The sequence below is a fragment of the Agelaius tricolor genome, unplaced genomic scaffold (assembly GCF_023055355.1).
Source record: "Agelaius tricolor isolate 1412-34295 unplaced genomic scaffold, bAgeTri1.0.p SCAF_13, whole genome shotgun sequence".
Taxonomy (NCBI): Eukaryota; Metazoa; Chordata; class Aves; order Passeriformes; family Icteridae; genus Agelaius; species Agelaius tricolor.
This window is the reverse complement of record NW_027269273.1, coordinates 2,965,078-2,982,476: the sequence shown is the minus strand read 5'-3', so window position 1 is coordinate 2,982,476 and position 17,399 is coordinate 2,965,078. Positions and strand designations below refer to the sequence as shown.

Here is a 17,399-nt window from a genome sequence, read left to right as displayed (position 1 = left end):
GTCTGCTTCCTGACCTGTAACCACACTAACAGGGAACCTGGTAAGTGCCCAGTGCAAGAAAGGGTGAATTTGGAGAGCCTGGGGGAGGTAAGTTACTAATTAATCAGTTTGCTTTAGTCTTCCTCCACAGAGGTCTGTACAGCTCCTTGGTCAGACAATCATTTGCCTTGAACATCAGCCCTTTCCCAGGAAAAACTGATCTGCCCTCTGGCCAGGCCTCCCCAAAGGACCAGGAGTCTTTACAGAATGAAGGCATTTTGTAGGAAGGATCACTCCCATCCCCCTTTTGATCTGTTATGCAATAAAATGAACCCATGTCCTCTGTAGACAGTAACAATTGAGTCTTTATAGAATGAAGGTATTTTGTAGGAGAGATCACTCTCATCCCTCTTTTGATCTGTTATGCAATAAAATGAACTCATGTCCTCTGTAGACAGTAGCAAATATATGGAAATAAGATGGGCATCGATAAATGGCAAGCTGCAGTTAATTCTGAACCAGCTGCGATGAAACAAGCCCAGAGCAGCAGCACCCTGGAGGCTGCAGTGCCCCCAGTGAGGGCTGCAGGTACGTACCACAGTGCTGCCGTTGTGCATGTTGTGTGTGTCCTTGTGGGCGTGGGCACAGAAGTCGATGCAGGCGGTGACACCCGAGAAGGGCCGGCCGTCCTTGCAGCCCAGCCGGCAGTCAGGGCCCATGTGCTCGTTTTCCACCTGGAGGGAGAGAGAACAAACTGCAGACACTGAGCACTGAGAGTGTTGGGTGTGCAACCCCAGCAGGCACCCACAGCTCTGGGACACAATCAGGGCAGCCAGGCAGACTCAGGGATTCGTGTTTTCCTATGAAACATGCAACATCTGTGCCTGGATGCCAACGAGATAATAATGAACCCACAATCAAATGTCTTGGACAGTAACAACATTTTATTTACAGAATTATCTCTAAGCATTTCTCACAGATAAAAATATGGTGCTACTTAAGCACCATGAGTAGTTTAAGCAGCTCAAGTAAAGAGGGGCAGTGTGTGGAAACCTGCCAAATGCACCAGGATTCCAAATGCACAGCCACCAGAACACCCTCTGGGGCTGCTGCTCCCATTGAAACTGTTCAGCAGAGCTGGATCTCACACACCCACCTGGTTCTGGAAAGCTTCTGGAGCAAGCTTCTTATAAACCGGAGCCACATCAGTAGCCAACGTTTGCAAATTGTTTTCAAGAAGTTCCTCCTGCAGGGAAAGGCAACATTTGGTGCTGCAGTTTGCTTTAAAAGCATCTCTGCCAGTTTAGACATGCCCAACAGGTCAGCTTCTACCTCATATTTTATTGAACTGACTTCTGTTCTGCTGCCCTTTGTCACCAACCATAAATGCCTAAACTAAACCATCAAAGCTGTTAAACAGAAATCAGCCAAATAACAATAGAGGATACCTGCTAGGTCAAAGCAACCCAGCACACAGGAACTGATTTCTGCATCCTTTTCCTTATGCAGTCAAGGAGTGAGGTGTGCTGCACACAAAAACACAGAAGTACCATCCACAGGAGAAAAATCACACCCCAAGCTGAGTGGGGATGGAAGCCCAGGTCTTCTGTTGGTGTTTTGCAAATGGGGCCTTAGTCTATGATGACACACCATGTGAGAAACTCCTAAGAGCATTTATTTTCAGCTCTTAGGTCTTCTCTCAGGTACTTTTCTCATTTTCTGATAACTATTTTGGTCTTTGGAGGGGCAAAAATCAGGACTTAATGGAAATAACTACTAGATTCAGAAATAATATTCCCTTTATATGGCTAATCCATATAAACACAGAATTAGCTAGGTGGGCTTCTACAGCAGTGTCATATTTAAGCTCTTATTTGTAGAAACAATCCCTATATTCTTATCCTAAGTTTTTGCTTTTCCAGGAAAATCACCAATTGGGAAAGCTGAGGGCAGTGACAGACTCCCTAATTTCTTTTCCTCCCAGGACCAAGCTTTGAGAGACAACTGCAGCTTCAGTTTCTCACAGTGCATAGTGGCAAAATGAAGCAAGCTGTTATTTGTTATTTTAAAAAACCCACTTATCACCACACACTGTAAACACCAACATAAACACCAGGAGACTTTGCTTTTTTCAATGGGATGTTACATTACAAGATGATGCTGCATTTTTAACTTGTACTAAACCCAGCTTTATCAGCTGTAAATGGCTCCCACAAGGTTTTCTGAACCACAGTGAAGCTAATGTATCCTTAATTATCCATCCTACCAGGAGGATATCTACCCTAGGAGCCATTCTTTCCTCAATATATTACACCCTTAACCTCCTGTCATTCAGCAGAAACCTACAGGGAAAATGCAGATTATACAGGGGAGAACCTAAACACACAGGCAGCAGCAAAGGACAGGGAAGGAACAGGATCCCTAAAATGCAAGGATGCCCAATAATTACATTTTCCTATTAAGTGGAAGTTCATAAAACAAATTCCCTCTTGAGACAAGCAGAGCTGGGTTTGCTGCAGAGCCTCAGGAAGGTGCTCAGTGAGGAGGGCAGAAGGGCAGAGTGTTGTGCTGAGGCAGAGCCCCAGCTCAGCTCTCATGAGGTTTGTGAGTACCCACACAGCTCAGGGGAGCCTGAGGGCTTGCACTCATGTGCATGAGAACATTTCAGAAACCCTTCTAGGACAACAATCAGGAGCTGGGGCAATATTTCCTGCAGTGAATCAAGTGACATCTATCAAGAAGAAGGGATGTCTCACTGTGTGAGACTGTGTGTACACAGGAAGATTTCTGCAGTGTGAGCCCAACAGAGAGCCTGGCACTGAGTGCCCAACAGTGCCCCAAACATGCCAGCTGTGGTAGCAAAGATGTGGCACTTTTACCTGGGAGATCCATAGGGCACTGGGGTTACAACACCTACAGTCACACAAAAGGCACTTTGGAGCCACCCTGAGAAGTCTCTGTTCACCAGGCAGAAATTACCAGCTTACACCACCTTTATTCCTTCTCCAGGAAAATATTTTCAATGTAAAGTAACTAATGTGGCTGGATTTTTTTAGAGGTTTGTTCACATAATCCATCACTGTTTTCTGTGCTGCCTCACCTTTATGGCATCACTAACACTCATAAGCAGCAATTATGGTATCATTTCACTGCACTTCATTTTAGTGTATTCATTCCTTCAAAACTATTTTTAAAATCCACACTGTCCACAGGAAAAAAAAACAGTTTATTCTTGGTGACAGAGGGGAGCCCAGGCTGTCAGCTGGTCCTACAACAGTGGGAAAGCAGAGCAACCCCAAGGTACAACATTTTCTGTGCCAAGGCAAAAGGCCTGAAACCCTGAGCTGCAAGCTTGGCCCTTAGAAAAAGGCCTTTACTTACAAAGAATTAAAATTTCACACAGAGTTATACAGTGAGCTAAACAGGCATGCACAAAAGCATTAAGAATAATTTTATGGTATATAAATACATAGTAATTATTCCACTGAATGAAATCTCAGTGTCCTTTATTCTAAATACTACAGACACAAAAACTTTGTTGGTCAGTTACACATACTGGAAAAGAGAAGGGGTGGAGAAGTTCTGAAAATCATCAGAAAAGGCATTTTGAGAAAAAACATATCTTACTTGTTTAGGGTCATCAGTGAGAAGCCTAAATTTCCTGGGGTTTTTGCTCCTGGCAAACTTACAGCCATTGAAATACATACTCCATGAACAGCCAAATGAGAATGATGCTCCACAAGTTTCTGGGTCAAGTCCTTGACATGCACAAGAACGACTAGAAAAGGAAATAAAGACAGAGCAGGTCAGCTGGCAACACAGCTCTTGGCTCTGGGCTTTTTTTAGGTCAGTGCTATTTTGCTATTTCTTTAATAATACAGAGCATAACAAAGGAATTTGTGAAATTCATGGCTTAACCAGGTATTTTCATTAAGAAAATACTCCTGTATAGAGGGCTGACTTTTCTCCATGAAGACAGTCTCAACTTCCCCAAGACCAAATTTGGGACAGAAATATAAACAATTACAGCTATATAATAACACCCATGCATTCATTTTGACTTCTCCAGGTGGATAACATCTTCAACCAAGAAAATAGCCCTGCTACTTAACATTACCCTAAATCCAATAGCTCTTGTGTTATGTGCAGCAAAATCATTAACTCCAAATTGATTTTGACTTTCTGGGTAGACCCTTTAAGAATACAACCATTAGATTCAGGTTCCCATACAGCTCTCAGAGCCTGTTAAATGTGGGCTACACAGCAATCAGCACACAGACAGCACTGCAGTTGCAAGGTATTCTCTAATCAATTTAAATTCCTCTCAGAGGCACAGAGGAAGATCCTAGTTTTGAGTGTTCAGTCTCACATCTACTTTACAAAGTCACAACCCCCCTTCTTGGCAGCTCTGTTAGCACTGCTGTGAGCACAGGGCACACTGCAGATGTTTGGGCAGAGCCAGGAGCAGCTCATGGCCACTGCTTGCCTTGGGCATGGCACACACAGCTCCCATGGGAGCCTTGGGCATGGCACACACAGCTCCCATCAGAGCCCAGGGCATGGCACACACAGCTCCCATGGGAGCCTTGGGCATGGCACACACAGCTCCCATCAGAGCCCTGGGCATGGCACACACAGCACCCACTGAGAGCCTTGGGCATGGCACACACAGCACCCACTGAGAGCCTTGGGCATGGCACACACAGCTCCCATGGGAGCCTTGGGCATGGCACACACAGCTCCCATCGGAGCCTTGGGCATGGCACACACAGCTCCCATGGGAGCCTTGGGCATGGCACACACAGCTCCCATCAGAGCCCAGGGCATGGCACACACAGCTCCCATGGGAGCCCTGGGCATGGCACACACAGCTCCCATGGGAGCCTTGGGCATGGCACACACAGCTCCCATCAGAGCCCAGGGCATGGCACACACAGCTCCCATGGGAGCCTTGGGCATGGCACACACAGCTCCCATCAGAGCCCTGGGCATGGCACACACAGCTCCCATGGGAGCCTTGGGCATGGCACACACAGCTCCCATGGGAGCCCTGGGCATGGCACACACAGCTCCCATGGGAGCCCTGGGCATGGCACACACAGCTCCCATGGGAGCCCTGGGCATGGCACACACAGCTCCCATCGGAGCCCTGGGCATGGCACACACAGCTCCCATGGGAGCCCTGGGCATGGCACACACAGCACCCACTGAGAGCCCTGGGCATGGCACACACAGCTCCCATGGGAGCCTTGGGCATGGCACACACAGCTCCCATGGGAGCCTTGGGCATGGCACACACAGCTCCCAACAGAGCCTTGGGCATGGCACACACAGCTCCCATGGGAGCCCTGGGCATGGCACACACAGCTCCCATGGGAGCCTTGGGCATGGCACACACAGCTCCCATGGGAGCCCTGGGCATGGCACACACAGCTCCCATGGGAGCCTTGGGCATGGCACACACAGCTCCCAACAGAGCCCTGGGCATGGCACACACAGCTCCCATCAGAGCCCTGGGCATGGCACACACTGAGAGCCCTGTCTCCAGGAAAGGCCAGAACCAAGGTGTGATCCCACAGTGACAGCAGAGCTTTGGGGCTGCAGGTGTCCCAGCCTAGCTCCCAGCAGTGCTCTGGGGCTGCAGGTGTCCCAGCCCAGCTCCCAGCAGTGCTCTGGGCTGCAGGTGTCCCAGCCTAGCTCCCAGCAGTGCTCTGGGCTGCAGGTGTCCCAGCCTAGCTCCCAGCAGTGCTCTGGGCTGCAGGTGTCCCTGGTGAGCTCCAAGCAGTGCTCTGGGCTGCAGGTGTCCCAGCCTAGCTCCCAGCAGTGCTCTGGGCTGCAGGTGTCCCAGCCTAGCTCCCAGCAGTGCTCTGGGGCTGCAGGTGTCCCAGCCTAGCTCCCAGCAGTGCTCTGGGGCTGCAGGTGTCCCAGCCTAGCTCCCAGCAGTGCTCTGGGCTGCAGGTGTCCCTGGTGAGCTCCAAGCAGTGCTCTGGGCTGCAGGTGTCCCAGCCTAGCTCCCAGCAGTGCTCTGGGCTGCAGGTGGCCCTGGTGAGCTCCTCAGGAGCACAGCAGCACTCACTCTTCGTTGAGGGCGCAGCGGCGGCTGGTGGGGCAGCCGTACTTGCGCAGGCTCTGCCTCAGCTCCTCGTAGAGCGTGTCTGCCAGCAGGTGTGGGATGCCCTCCCAGGCCAGGATCAGGATCACGATCACGGCCGTCTGGCAGTGGTGCCCCGCGCGCTGGCGCACCAGGCACAGCAGCTTCTCCTCGTCGCTGCTTCTCCGGATCACCTGCAAGAATGGTTTGGGTTACTCTAAGCATGGGCACTGCCTCAGGAGCTGCTCTTCTCTGGCACAAGTCAGGCCTGGAAAAGCAAGAAAGAAAAAGGAAAAGGAAAAAGAAAAAGAAAAAGAGAGAGAAAAAGAGAAAAAAAGATAGAGAAGGAGAGAGAAAGAGAGAGAGAAAGAGAGAGAGAAAGAGAGAGAGAAAGAGAGAGAGAAAGAGAGAGAGAAAGAGAAAGAGAGAGAGAAAGAGAGAGAGAAAGAGAGAGAGAAAGAGAAAGAGAGAGAGAAAGAGAAAGAGAGAGAGAAAGAGAAAGAGAGAGAGAAAGAGAAAGAGAGAGAGAAAGAGAGAGAAAGAAAAAGAGAAAAAAGAAAAAGAGAAAAAAGAAAAAGAGAAAAAAGAAATGCTGCCCAGAGAGTGTCCATTACTAGCAGGACTGGGACAGCATCACAGACCATCTCTGGTGTACAACGAGATTTTGTGCTGCTTTTTTCCCTGCAGTAGAAATAGCAGTACATTTTACAGGAGTAATATTTTAGGTGTTGTACACAAACAATAAAGAAGATGAATTGCAAGGAAAATAACCCCTAGAAGGACAACAGATCCCCTGAGAAGCCAACATTACCTTAAAAATACGACAGAAAACAGTGCCAAACACTCCAGAAGGCAGGTATGTGAAAACACACTGCCAAAGCACACACAGACATGTGCTAGGGCAGCTACCACTGTTACAGATCAGTATCTAAGATGGTTCCCACCTTGCAAAGAAAATTAGAAGAATATTATGAAACAGACTGTGCTCTTAGAGTGCTGAAGCTTTTGCTAACCTGTATGATACACAGAACAGCCTTATTCCTCACACCCAGACTAACCAGGATGGAACAGTACAGTACACCACTGAATAAAAATGGGAAAAAATTATAGTCCTATTCCCAGATATTTAAGTTTTTGCCACAATCTGAAACAGAGCTGTATTTAAGACCACCAAAACCACATTAAAGCTAGGTAATACTAGAACATAATCTCTGAAAACAGGTTTATTTATTCATCCAATGTGTTTCAGCCAGCACAGCCTGCACAAAGTCTCCAGGTGTCAACTCTCCAGTGTGAAGCTTCCAGGCCCACAGGCTTGGCCCTCTCAGAGGCAGCAGAGGCTCCACCCTCCTCAGCCACAGGCTGGGGCCCCGTGTGGCTCTCTCTGTGCCCCCCAGGCCCTGCACTGCAGCCCCCTGTGCCAGCTGTGCTGCAATGCACCTGCTCCAGGCATGCAGCTGCTCAGCCAGGCCCTCACCCAGCACCCCTCCACCAGCTAACAGACAGCACTGGACCAGAAAAGCAGAAGGCAACAGTTCACTTGCTCTTTCAATACCTCCAAATAGCTGAGCATTCAGGCAGATTCTCTATTGGACTGATGGAAAATCTGCTTTGCTGCCAGATGTGCAGCTGACATTCATATGTGACCTCTTAGCCTGATCACCTCTGAATATCCAAGTCATTTGGACTCATCAAAGCACACTTGCAGTTCATCTGTAAATGAAAAGGTTTGCAACCAATGGGCAGCTGGAGAGGGATCTGTGCAAGCTGAGCAGGAAGAAGCAAGCTTAAAGTTTGTGTCAAGAGACAAAGCATGGCCCTTCTAAAGTCAATCATATACTCTCACAATCAGCCTTAGGATTAATGAGAATATGAGTAAATGCCTCTGATAGACCATTCCTCAAAAGGAGTCTTGGTGGTGACTCCCCAGCAGTTCAGTATGTTTTATAAAGAAAGAAGAATAATCCAAGTCATTCACATTTGGGTGAAGTTTGCAGAAATCTGTTATGGCTGATTCACAATGCAGGTTACTTATGTCAATGTGGGTTTTACCTTGTTGAGGCTGCACAGTTCCTTCAAGCCAGAAAAACTTCATTTTATTACTCAGTGTGAAATATTGCTTTTACTTTTCTTTTTTAAATTAAAAAAAATTAAAAGAATTTTTATAGGAAGAAATCTATAATATATAAATAAATATAAATATATAAAAATATATATAAGAAATTTCTAGGCTGTAACTTCAATAGCACAGTGTGGTACTGTACACCATCAGGTTGCCCTTTTTAAGTTCTCTTATACCTTTAAACTAGAAAGAGTGTCCAGGAAAAATAACAAGTGAACACAAAGAAAATTTACAGTTTCCTTTAAACCAAGACCACACTTTTCTGGAGTTCAATGTAGCTGGAATTTGCTTCATTATGTATGGAGGGGCTTGACAGCTGGCCTGCAAGCAAAGTTGAGTTAATAGAAGAAATAATTGATGATTTTTGAGTGTATCTATAGCAAGGAAGAAGGCCATCAGCATTAGAAACAGATTAGAAAAGATACAGGGAAATTTTTGTAAGCTACCTGCATAAGTAGATGTGCATATGTGCCTTATTAAATTTCTGTAAAACTTTTGCCAATTATATTGATACTAATTGCTTTGCACCAATGAACAGAATAGGTTATTGTGATGTAGTTAATGACTGAAGATCACAGTTTGTTAACAGTATATAAGCTGGAGAACACACAGAATAAAAACTTTTTTCTTCTTAGACACTAATCCCATGTGTGTATGTCACATCCCACCTAACAATAACAATTGTGTACATAGCAGAGAATCCAGTATTTCTTACTGGACCCCAAAACATTTCAGAGTCCCTCACCCTTGAGGCTGCAAAGGGATTTAAGAGTGGTGTGGATTTCATTGGAGGGTCAGGTTCCACCAGGTGCTCCCCCAGCTCCACAGGCAGCACTCGTGTCCCTGAGATCAGGCACTGCTCCCACCTGGCACAGGCACAGAGAGCTCCCCCTGCCCAGGGCCAGGGCCAGGGCAGCCAGAGCTGGGGCCAAGCTGCTTTCCTTGGGAACTGAGGATTCCCTCCATGTCCTACCCCTGACATCCTCACAGAAGCACTGAACTGAGTCTCTCTTGTGGAATAACAATAAATCTGCAGCCATGCCACCCTCAACGTACAGAAAAGCAGTTTTGAGCAGGACAACTGAACTCTGGAGTGTTTCCTCAGGCTGGGAACAATGCAGAAATCAGCTGGCAAACCTTGTGTCCAAAGGTTTTTGGTATTACTCATGATTTCTGTGATGTAGTTAGCAACAGTGATAAAGTAAATAACTTAATACTTCAGTTTGTTTAATTTTGGTCCCTAATGAATTTAAAAGGCATGAGAAAGTAATCATTTGTTAAGTGGGGGATCTTAAAAGCTAGGTTTTTAGAATGGGAAAATAAAAACCTTTCTCCTGCAATTGCTTTTCCACACAAGCTAACCATGACTGACTGTGTGACTCACACTGAAAAAATAACATAATCAACAAAACAGACTTGTAACAAGTTTGTGAAGCATTATGTAACACTGAAATGCAACAAGCAATAGCAACAGCCTCAAGTTGACCCAGGGAAGGTTTAGATTGGATATTATGAACAATTTCTTCACAGAAGGGACTGTCAGGCCTTGGCACAGGCTGCCCAGGGCAGTGGGGGAGTCCCCATCCCCAGAGGAATTTTAAAGACATGCAGATGTGGTGTTTAGGGATGTGGGTTAGTGTGGGCTTGGCAGTGCTGGGTTAATGATGGCTCTCAGCGATCCTAGAGGGCTTTTCCAGCCTAAAGAATTCTGTGATGCCATGGTCAGCTCCTTGGAAGCTTGCAGGCCCAGAGCACCCCTGAGCTCTTTCAGGAAGCACTCAATGTCATCAGTGCCAAGTATCCACCAAGACTCCCACATTAACAATGAATAATCTGCTTCAGCTGCAGCACACAATGGCAGGAAAGAACAAAACCTACCAAACTTCTCCATAAAGCTCAACTGATTCCCACTGGCCCTGCTCTGCACTCAGGAACAGAGCATGAAGTGACAAGGCCACGCACTCCCTCACCTGTGTGTGAACACACCCATGGCTGGGACAAAAGGAGACACTGCCATGGGACACAGCCCCTGCACAGAGCTTCCCTGGAACACTCACACCTGGACACCCAGGGCCATCAGTACCATCCTTGCAGTTGCTCATTTGGGCAGGATGCTCAGTTATTTTGAGCATTTTTAACCCCAGGTTTGTCCATCCCTCTGGTGCTGTAGTTGTGCACCCACCCCTACCATGCACTGCAGCTATCCAGGTGTCCTTGTGGGTGTCCAAAGGAAGGCAGCAACTCAAGTAATTCAATTTATCAGCTAGCCCAGAGAGTCTCAAACAGAATCTGAGAATATGAGCAAGCCTTCAAGGTGAGCCACAGCTAACTGAGACACAAACACAATCAACAGCTCTTAGGGCAAAACCCCACAGCTACATCTTTTTCTACAGCCACAAAGGTCTAGGCTTACCCACTTTTCTTACCAGAAAGCATGAGCCAAAAACTACAGCATATTTACTGAAGAGGTGCCTTATCCAGCAGAATTTGTTCCAGCAATTTAGAAACAAGTTCTGGGATAAACAAGAGAAGTTCAGAATTTTCACACCTTTGCATAAAAGGATAGTCAAGAGACAGAAAGGGATTCTAAAATTGCAGAGTACAAGAACGAGGTCAGAGCAGCAGATTGTCCAGCCTTATCCTGACCCTGAGCCTGGCTAACAGCAGTGCCCATGGATGAGCAGCAGAAAAGGCACTGGGATGTGCAGATGGTTCTCAGTGAGGGCAGGCACCCTCCAGCCACCCACCCAACAGCTCCGGGGATGTGTTCTCTCCCAGCTTTTTAAGGATTTGCCTTTTCTGCATTTCTCCACTCATTTTTAAATCCATGCAGCAATTTACCACCAGGAAGGCTTAAATGCAGATTATGTGCAAGAAAAACCCATTGCCTTTTCCTCCTGCATAGCTCACTCCTTGCCCTCTAGCTCTGATCCAGGATGAGCCTGGCTAAGACCCTGCTGTGCAGCTCTCCATGTCCCTGGGGATTTGGGGGAGCTCTGCTTTCCTCTCCCTTGCCACCTGCCAGGCTGCCCAGCCTGCACCTGCCTGTCCCAGTCCTGCTGGGCTCTCTGGACATGGGGGACCAGACCTGGCCAGCCTGAGGGACAACACACTTTCCCCAGAGGCAGAAATATCATCCATCACTTCTCTGCTCCTCCCCAGTAATTCTCAGCTGTTTGTTCTGCTGTTTCCATCACAGCTGATGTCTAATGAATCGTTATCTTGAGCATGAGCAGTGCTCCATCACTGTGTATATGAAACCACAACACTGGTTTTTGGTGGGACTTTATATTTATTGAGTTTTAGCTATTATTTTAATGGCCATTTGTTCTGATGGCCATTGCAAGGCCTTCCTGCTCTTCATGATGCCTGTCCCTCCTCTTCATTATCCTAAACAACTTTTTATTATCAGCAGTTTGGCTCCTGTCTCCCACTTTTTTCAAACAATTTCTAAATGGTTTGCAATGAACAGCATCAGTAAAGTTACACTATCAATAAAAGCTGCTTCAGCTGTCCAAATGCTCGAGTTCTACTTCCTTGGCAGGAGCTCTAGAACAAGGAATAAGAACACTGTGAATAAAAATGTCCTGAGACATAAGCCAGTCTATCTAAATTAGCACGTACACCACTTGTGAGAGTAGCTAAGAGTCAGCCAGCTCAGTGCACCAGATGCTGAATTACCACATGGATGAGAAATTACTTTCCAATTACCATCACCAGAAGAGCTGTGTTAACTTTAACATGACAGAAACCAGACACCACTAGCAAAGAGCCCAACATTTTAACTGTGCTAAATACACTCCTGTAAATTACTGGAGAAACTCCCCCAAAACAACAGAACCAAGAAAAAAGTCCTTTTTAGGTATTTTTCATCTCCATGTGGTTCCACTGCAGTATTCCCTCCAGCCCATTCTGAATTTCTTCAGTAAAAAAAACTATGTCTGCTTTGCAGGGTATAAGCAATAGATTTGAAAGTGAGAACATACTTTAATGTTCCCTGTCATTTCCTGAAATAGGAAACTCATTTACAACACTGTGCCTTCAAGTCTTCTAACCTGCAGATTTTGCCTCTGTACAGAGTCAGTGTGTGGAGATGCCTCAACACAGGCCAAGACCCTATTAATTCCTTAATAATGAAGAATACAATTCCTTCCAGCAGTGCAGGGTGCTGTCCAAACCTGCTGCTGCTCTGACAGACAGCAGGACAAATGGCCAGCTTGTCACAGAAGTGAGTCTGCCCTCCTTTTCCCTAATTGCCCCTTAAACACACACTAAATCACATTTAAACTCTTTTCTTACTGGAAAATGTCACAGCCTTTTATTCTCAGCATGTCTAAGAGATATTAAAATGGAAATAAGCTCCACTTTGCTGAATCTTCTCTCCTCAGTGCTAGCAGACGACATCAAAGAGTTGGCTCTGAACAGCTGCTGTCAATCCAGTCCTGTGGAGCTCCTCAGTCATTTCTGCACCAGTATCACTGAGGTGCAATATCTGCAACACTTTTGCAGCTGCTCCTGGCCCTGGTGCTGCAGTGGTTACAGATGAGCAGATTGCAGCACACACAGGGGAAGTGATTTTTCTGCAACAAGAATCAATCCATGCCACCAGCACTGCAGAAGTGAGGACAAAACCCTCATCTCAGTTCCCAGGGCCCTTCCCCTCCTCACTCCCTCCTCAATCTTCCCCTTCTGCCACACTGCAGCCATGGAGAGCTGCACCTGGTTTGGTAGGGATGTTTGTTCAGAGGTCACATTGCTTTAAATAAAGCAGTGATAATATTAAAATTCTTGCTCCTTAATAATACTTAACCTTGTTTACCTTAACATAGCTTTTCTCCTTCATTTTTACTTTATTACTTCTACTTGAAGAACAACTTTACTTCAGATGATGTTACAAACATTTCTGTCCAAAATAAACTCCTCTAATTCTGTATTTAGCTAACAGGGAAAATAGTGCCTGCACAGCTACACACACTATCATAATGTGGTACAACACTATGGCAAGAAAGTGATGCTCTAATAAAACACCATGGAAAAAAGTGAAAAAAACTCCACCAACCACCCTCTCTCTGCTAAAAATAATTCCCTTTAAGACTTCTCCTATGGAGTACATCACTTAATCCTAAAGACAGTTCAATAAATGAAATAAAAGCACAAAGTACAGCAGGCTGTTCAAGGCAGAGTGGAACTGCACATCCCACTTACACCTGTGTCTAGGAGACAGTCAGGCCAGCAGAATTCACCTTCAAGTCTTTTGCAAATCTATTGTAACAACTCCCCAGTCATGTTCCAAATTACATGAGAGCTTCACCATCCCCTGCCAAGCAGGGCTGCACCAGAACTCCTGAGCCCTGAAGTGCCAGGCAGGAACAGAAATAACCATCACAGAGCCATTCTCCTTCAATGGATTACTAATATAATTAATAACTAACTATACTGTAATAATAATAACAATATTGTTAATACTAACAGTAACAGAGAGTCAAAGCAGGACTAACTTCCCCATTTCCTCACTTTCTCAATTCTCACTTTCTCAACTCAAACCAAACTAGCAAACTGAAAAAAAAAATCAGCTCTGCATCTATAGAACAGTTTATTGTTATTGAGTGTCACTCAGCACTTCACAAAATGCAGTTTCTGGCATTTGGTTACAAATTCCTACCGGTTCAGTGATCTAGAAAATCTTGATTATAACAGTGGGCTATCTAAGCATTACTTAAAAAACATTACTTTTAGTGGCTGATACCAGGTTTGCATTTGTACAGGACTGTAATAAGGACTTTTATCTGTTTTTATTCCACCCCTATTTTTGTTATACAGCCTACTAATAAACAGCCAACATAAAAAAATTAAGGATCTGTCAAGCTATAAATAAAAAACTCAAAAAAGGCAAACAGTCCACGAAAGAAAGAGTCTAAGAAACAACTTCCAAAAGGTATAAAAGCACCATAACACTCTATTTTCAAAGAAATTAGGGCTACCACCAGTGTAACAGAATCTAAAAGGTCAACAGATCATCCAACTGTTAATAAAAACCCAAAAACCAAAACCAACCAACCAGCCAAACAAACAAACAGGAAAAAAAAGGCATTCAGAGAAGATAAAGCTCAGATGTTCACAAACAAGGAGTTTGGAAAGATTCCTATGTCAGAAAAGCTTCACAGGGACACACAAGAATTTTTTCCTGAAGTTAAAGCCCTGACAGAAGTGCTTAGAGGACAAGCATAAAAAAACCCCACAAAACCCAAACCCCCATTCCCTGCCCCCAAAAAGCAGGAATTTGCCAAGTTCAGATGAGATGATGCCCACAAAAGAAACTCAAGGATGAAACAAGTGCAGCATTAAATGTGATCTGCAGTTTTGATTTTTAACACCTTATCACCAGAAGATTCCCAAGAGGACTCAGCTCTGGAAAAAGCCCTGGAAGAAACCCCTGAAGCCATGATCACATCACATGGGCTGTCTGTGTGGGCAAGGCAGGCATCACTCAGGAATGCTGATGCACAGGGCCAGCTCCAACTTCCCAAATCAGCATTTCTGTGGCTCTGCTTTTGGACAGAGAAGGGCTCTGAGCTGGGCATTACCATGCAGGAATGAGACTCTGGCAGAAGGATGGAAAGCGCTATAGAAATGCCAAATCACTGCTCTGCAGCAGTGAAAAAGCAAAAACAACTGCAGGGAGTGACTGGGAGTGGAGCACTGGCTGAAATCATTACTGCCTGCACTGTAACTTCCAGCATAAGGGAACAGGAAGGAAAGGGAGAAGAAGATGACATTTATGTAAGGCAACTGAACACACAAACACTGCCTCCAGGAATTACTGCAAACCAAGTGAGTCTTCTGGGAGGCATCTGCCCTGCTCTTCCACCTTGGTGCTACTGATCAGCCACAGAGACACAACATTGGCAAAAAGAACCTCAGCCTGGCCTGGAGGGCTTTTGTCATTTATTCTCCCTCTTTTTTTTTTTTTTTTTCCCCCAGAGCTGGAGCCTTAAAGATTGTATTGCAACTCCAAATGAAGGCAAAAGATAGATAGCAATGATACCTTAGGTGATCCAAGTCAACATCCACTGAAATCAGGAGAAGGAACCCACAGGAAATGGATTTAATCCCAAATCTCAGCCCCCTGTGAGGTCAGCACTGATGGGTCTTTGGCTTCAGTGCTGCAGGATGAGATGCCTACAGTGAGCTGCTCATGAACCACTCACTAATTCATCAACCCTTTCCCATCAACTGAGGTAACTGTGAATTTACCCTACCCAGAGCAGGAGAAAACCAAACCCCAGCACACGTGTTAGCAGCTGAAGCTCTTGAGCCAACAGTGGGACAGTGAGTGCAGGCACCACTGGCTGCTCTGGGGATGCCCAAACAGCAACACAAAACCTGTCCTTACACAAACAGGCTGCTCAGGGTGACAGGCAGTCACTGCAGACCTTCAGAGCTTCCTTTTCTCTAAAATACTACACAGCAGGATGATGAGCTGCACAAAGCACAAGAAATCCTAACAGGAAAGAAGGAAGCATCCACCTACCCCAGCAAGTGTCCCAGGATGGGAAGTTATTTTATTTTCTGACACACACCTGTCATCTACACAGACATCCACACATTAGAAATCTGTGGCAAAACTCTATTCATTCTGTTTTGACAAACCAATGAGACAACACAATTTGGGGTTTTTCCTTCTCCCATCAAAGGTCAAGCAATGTTGCTGCTGCCTCATGCAGTGAAAACAATCAGAAGCTCATCCCCAGTCCATGTGGGTGTCAGCCTGACACCTACACACTGAACAGGCACAAGGTTTCCAACCCTGGGCAATATTTACTGAAAATGTTTAACTAATAGGAGCATTTTGTTCATGTGCAGAGGGGAAAAGTATCACCCTAAAATATAATACATTAAAAATGTATGATGTTTTGTAAAAATAGAATGTATTGTAAAATAGAATGTATTGTAAAATATACAATACAAAATGTATTGTAAAAATATAATGTATTTGTAAAAATACATCTCTTTTGTATAAAAGAGATGCTTGGTATTAAAAGAGTGAAAGAAGTAATTCTGCAAATTTATGGCAACCTGAAATCTAAGAAAAGAGTCTGTCCCAGAAGGTGTTTAACACACCAGGGTGTCACTTAAGAGAAAATAACTTAGGAGAAAATCAATATTATGGAATAGAGTCATTAACAGAAGAATGTATGGACACAGGTATTTCAGAAAGCCTCCTTTAATTTTAAAATATTTCTAATAAACCAAAAAGATAAAATAACCTAGTGGAAATAGGGAAAATTAATTGGGAAAAATAGTTTAATGTGATCAACAGGTAAGTTCCATTCTTTTATCCTGTTTGCTTCAGCAGAGCTCCATCCCAGTGCTCTCAGCAGAGTCCCTGGGGACCCCTAAGGGCAAGAGCAGAAATGAGTCTGTTCCAAAGGACACTGGAAATGAGTAAGTGCAAGTCCCTGTGCAGCTGCAGCTATCAAAGAGCACAGCAAACCTTTTCCAGCCACTTTGAAACAAATCTCACCATCCAGTTTCTTTGCTTATAGCCAAAACCCAAATATGCTCCATAAAAGGATTAGAAGCAGCACTGCCTAGAAAAATTAATGCAACACATTAAGAATATGAACCAAAACATGGATCTTATACAAGATGAAACAGTTCTACAGCTGTCAGGGATTCCCTTTCCTGTCCTGTCCTGAGCAGTCACACACAACAGCAGACTTGGAAGAACACTCTTCCCCTTTAGGTGTGAGCCCACACGAGACAAAGTCACTGCTCCCCAGAATTTCAGCTAAATGAACATTCAAGCTGTGCCTCCCAAACATTGGACATACAAGTGGTGAAAATCTCACTGGAGAGCAGGTCCCCCCAGCTCACAGCAGCCCCTCCACAGGCACCCCCAGGGATTCCTGACTGTCACACTGCACACTCCTGTGGGCACCTCCAGCCATGCTCACAACCATCAGTGCTGCCCTTTCTGCCTTACACAACACACAGTATGCTGATACTGGCAACAGGAAAATCAAGGTAAGATTTAGCTTAGCTTTAAATGCCTTCCTCCTTTTAGCTGCTCACAAGTCTGTGGTACAATTTCTAGCTCCTGTCCTCTGTTAAAACTAAGTGTTTTACTGAGCTGAAGCACTGAGAAAAATCTTTCCATTCTTTTTGGGGCAGTTGCTTATGAAATTAGTTTAATTTTTTTTTCTT

The 17,399-nt window shown here is 45.3% G+C and overlaps 1 protein-coding gene across 3 annotated transcripts in view; it reads right to left on the bottom strand.

Annotated features, from left to right (window-relative positions):
• Positions 1 to 17,399, bottom strand: part of TET1 (tet methylcytosine dioxygenase 1) — a 77,397-nt gene that overhangs the window by 21,930 nt on the left and 38,068 nt on the right. For all 3 annotated transcript variants that reach the window (XM_071438404.1, XM_071438405.1, XM_071438403.1), the window contains 4 exons: positions 6,056 to 6,264; positions 3,607 to 3,757; positions 1,136 to 1,225; positions 576 to 713 (listed from right to left, as the gene is read on the bottom strand). In XM_071438404.1, the coding sequence (XP_071294505.1) occupies positions 576 to 713; positions 1,136 to 1,225; positions 3,607 to 3,757; positions 6,056 to 6,264 (588 nt within the window). The remainder of the gene's footprint in view (positions 1 to 575; positions 714 to 1,135; positions 1,226 to 3,606; positions 3,758 to 6,055; positions 6,265 to 17,399) is intronic.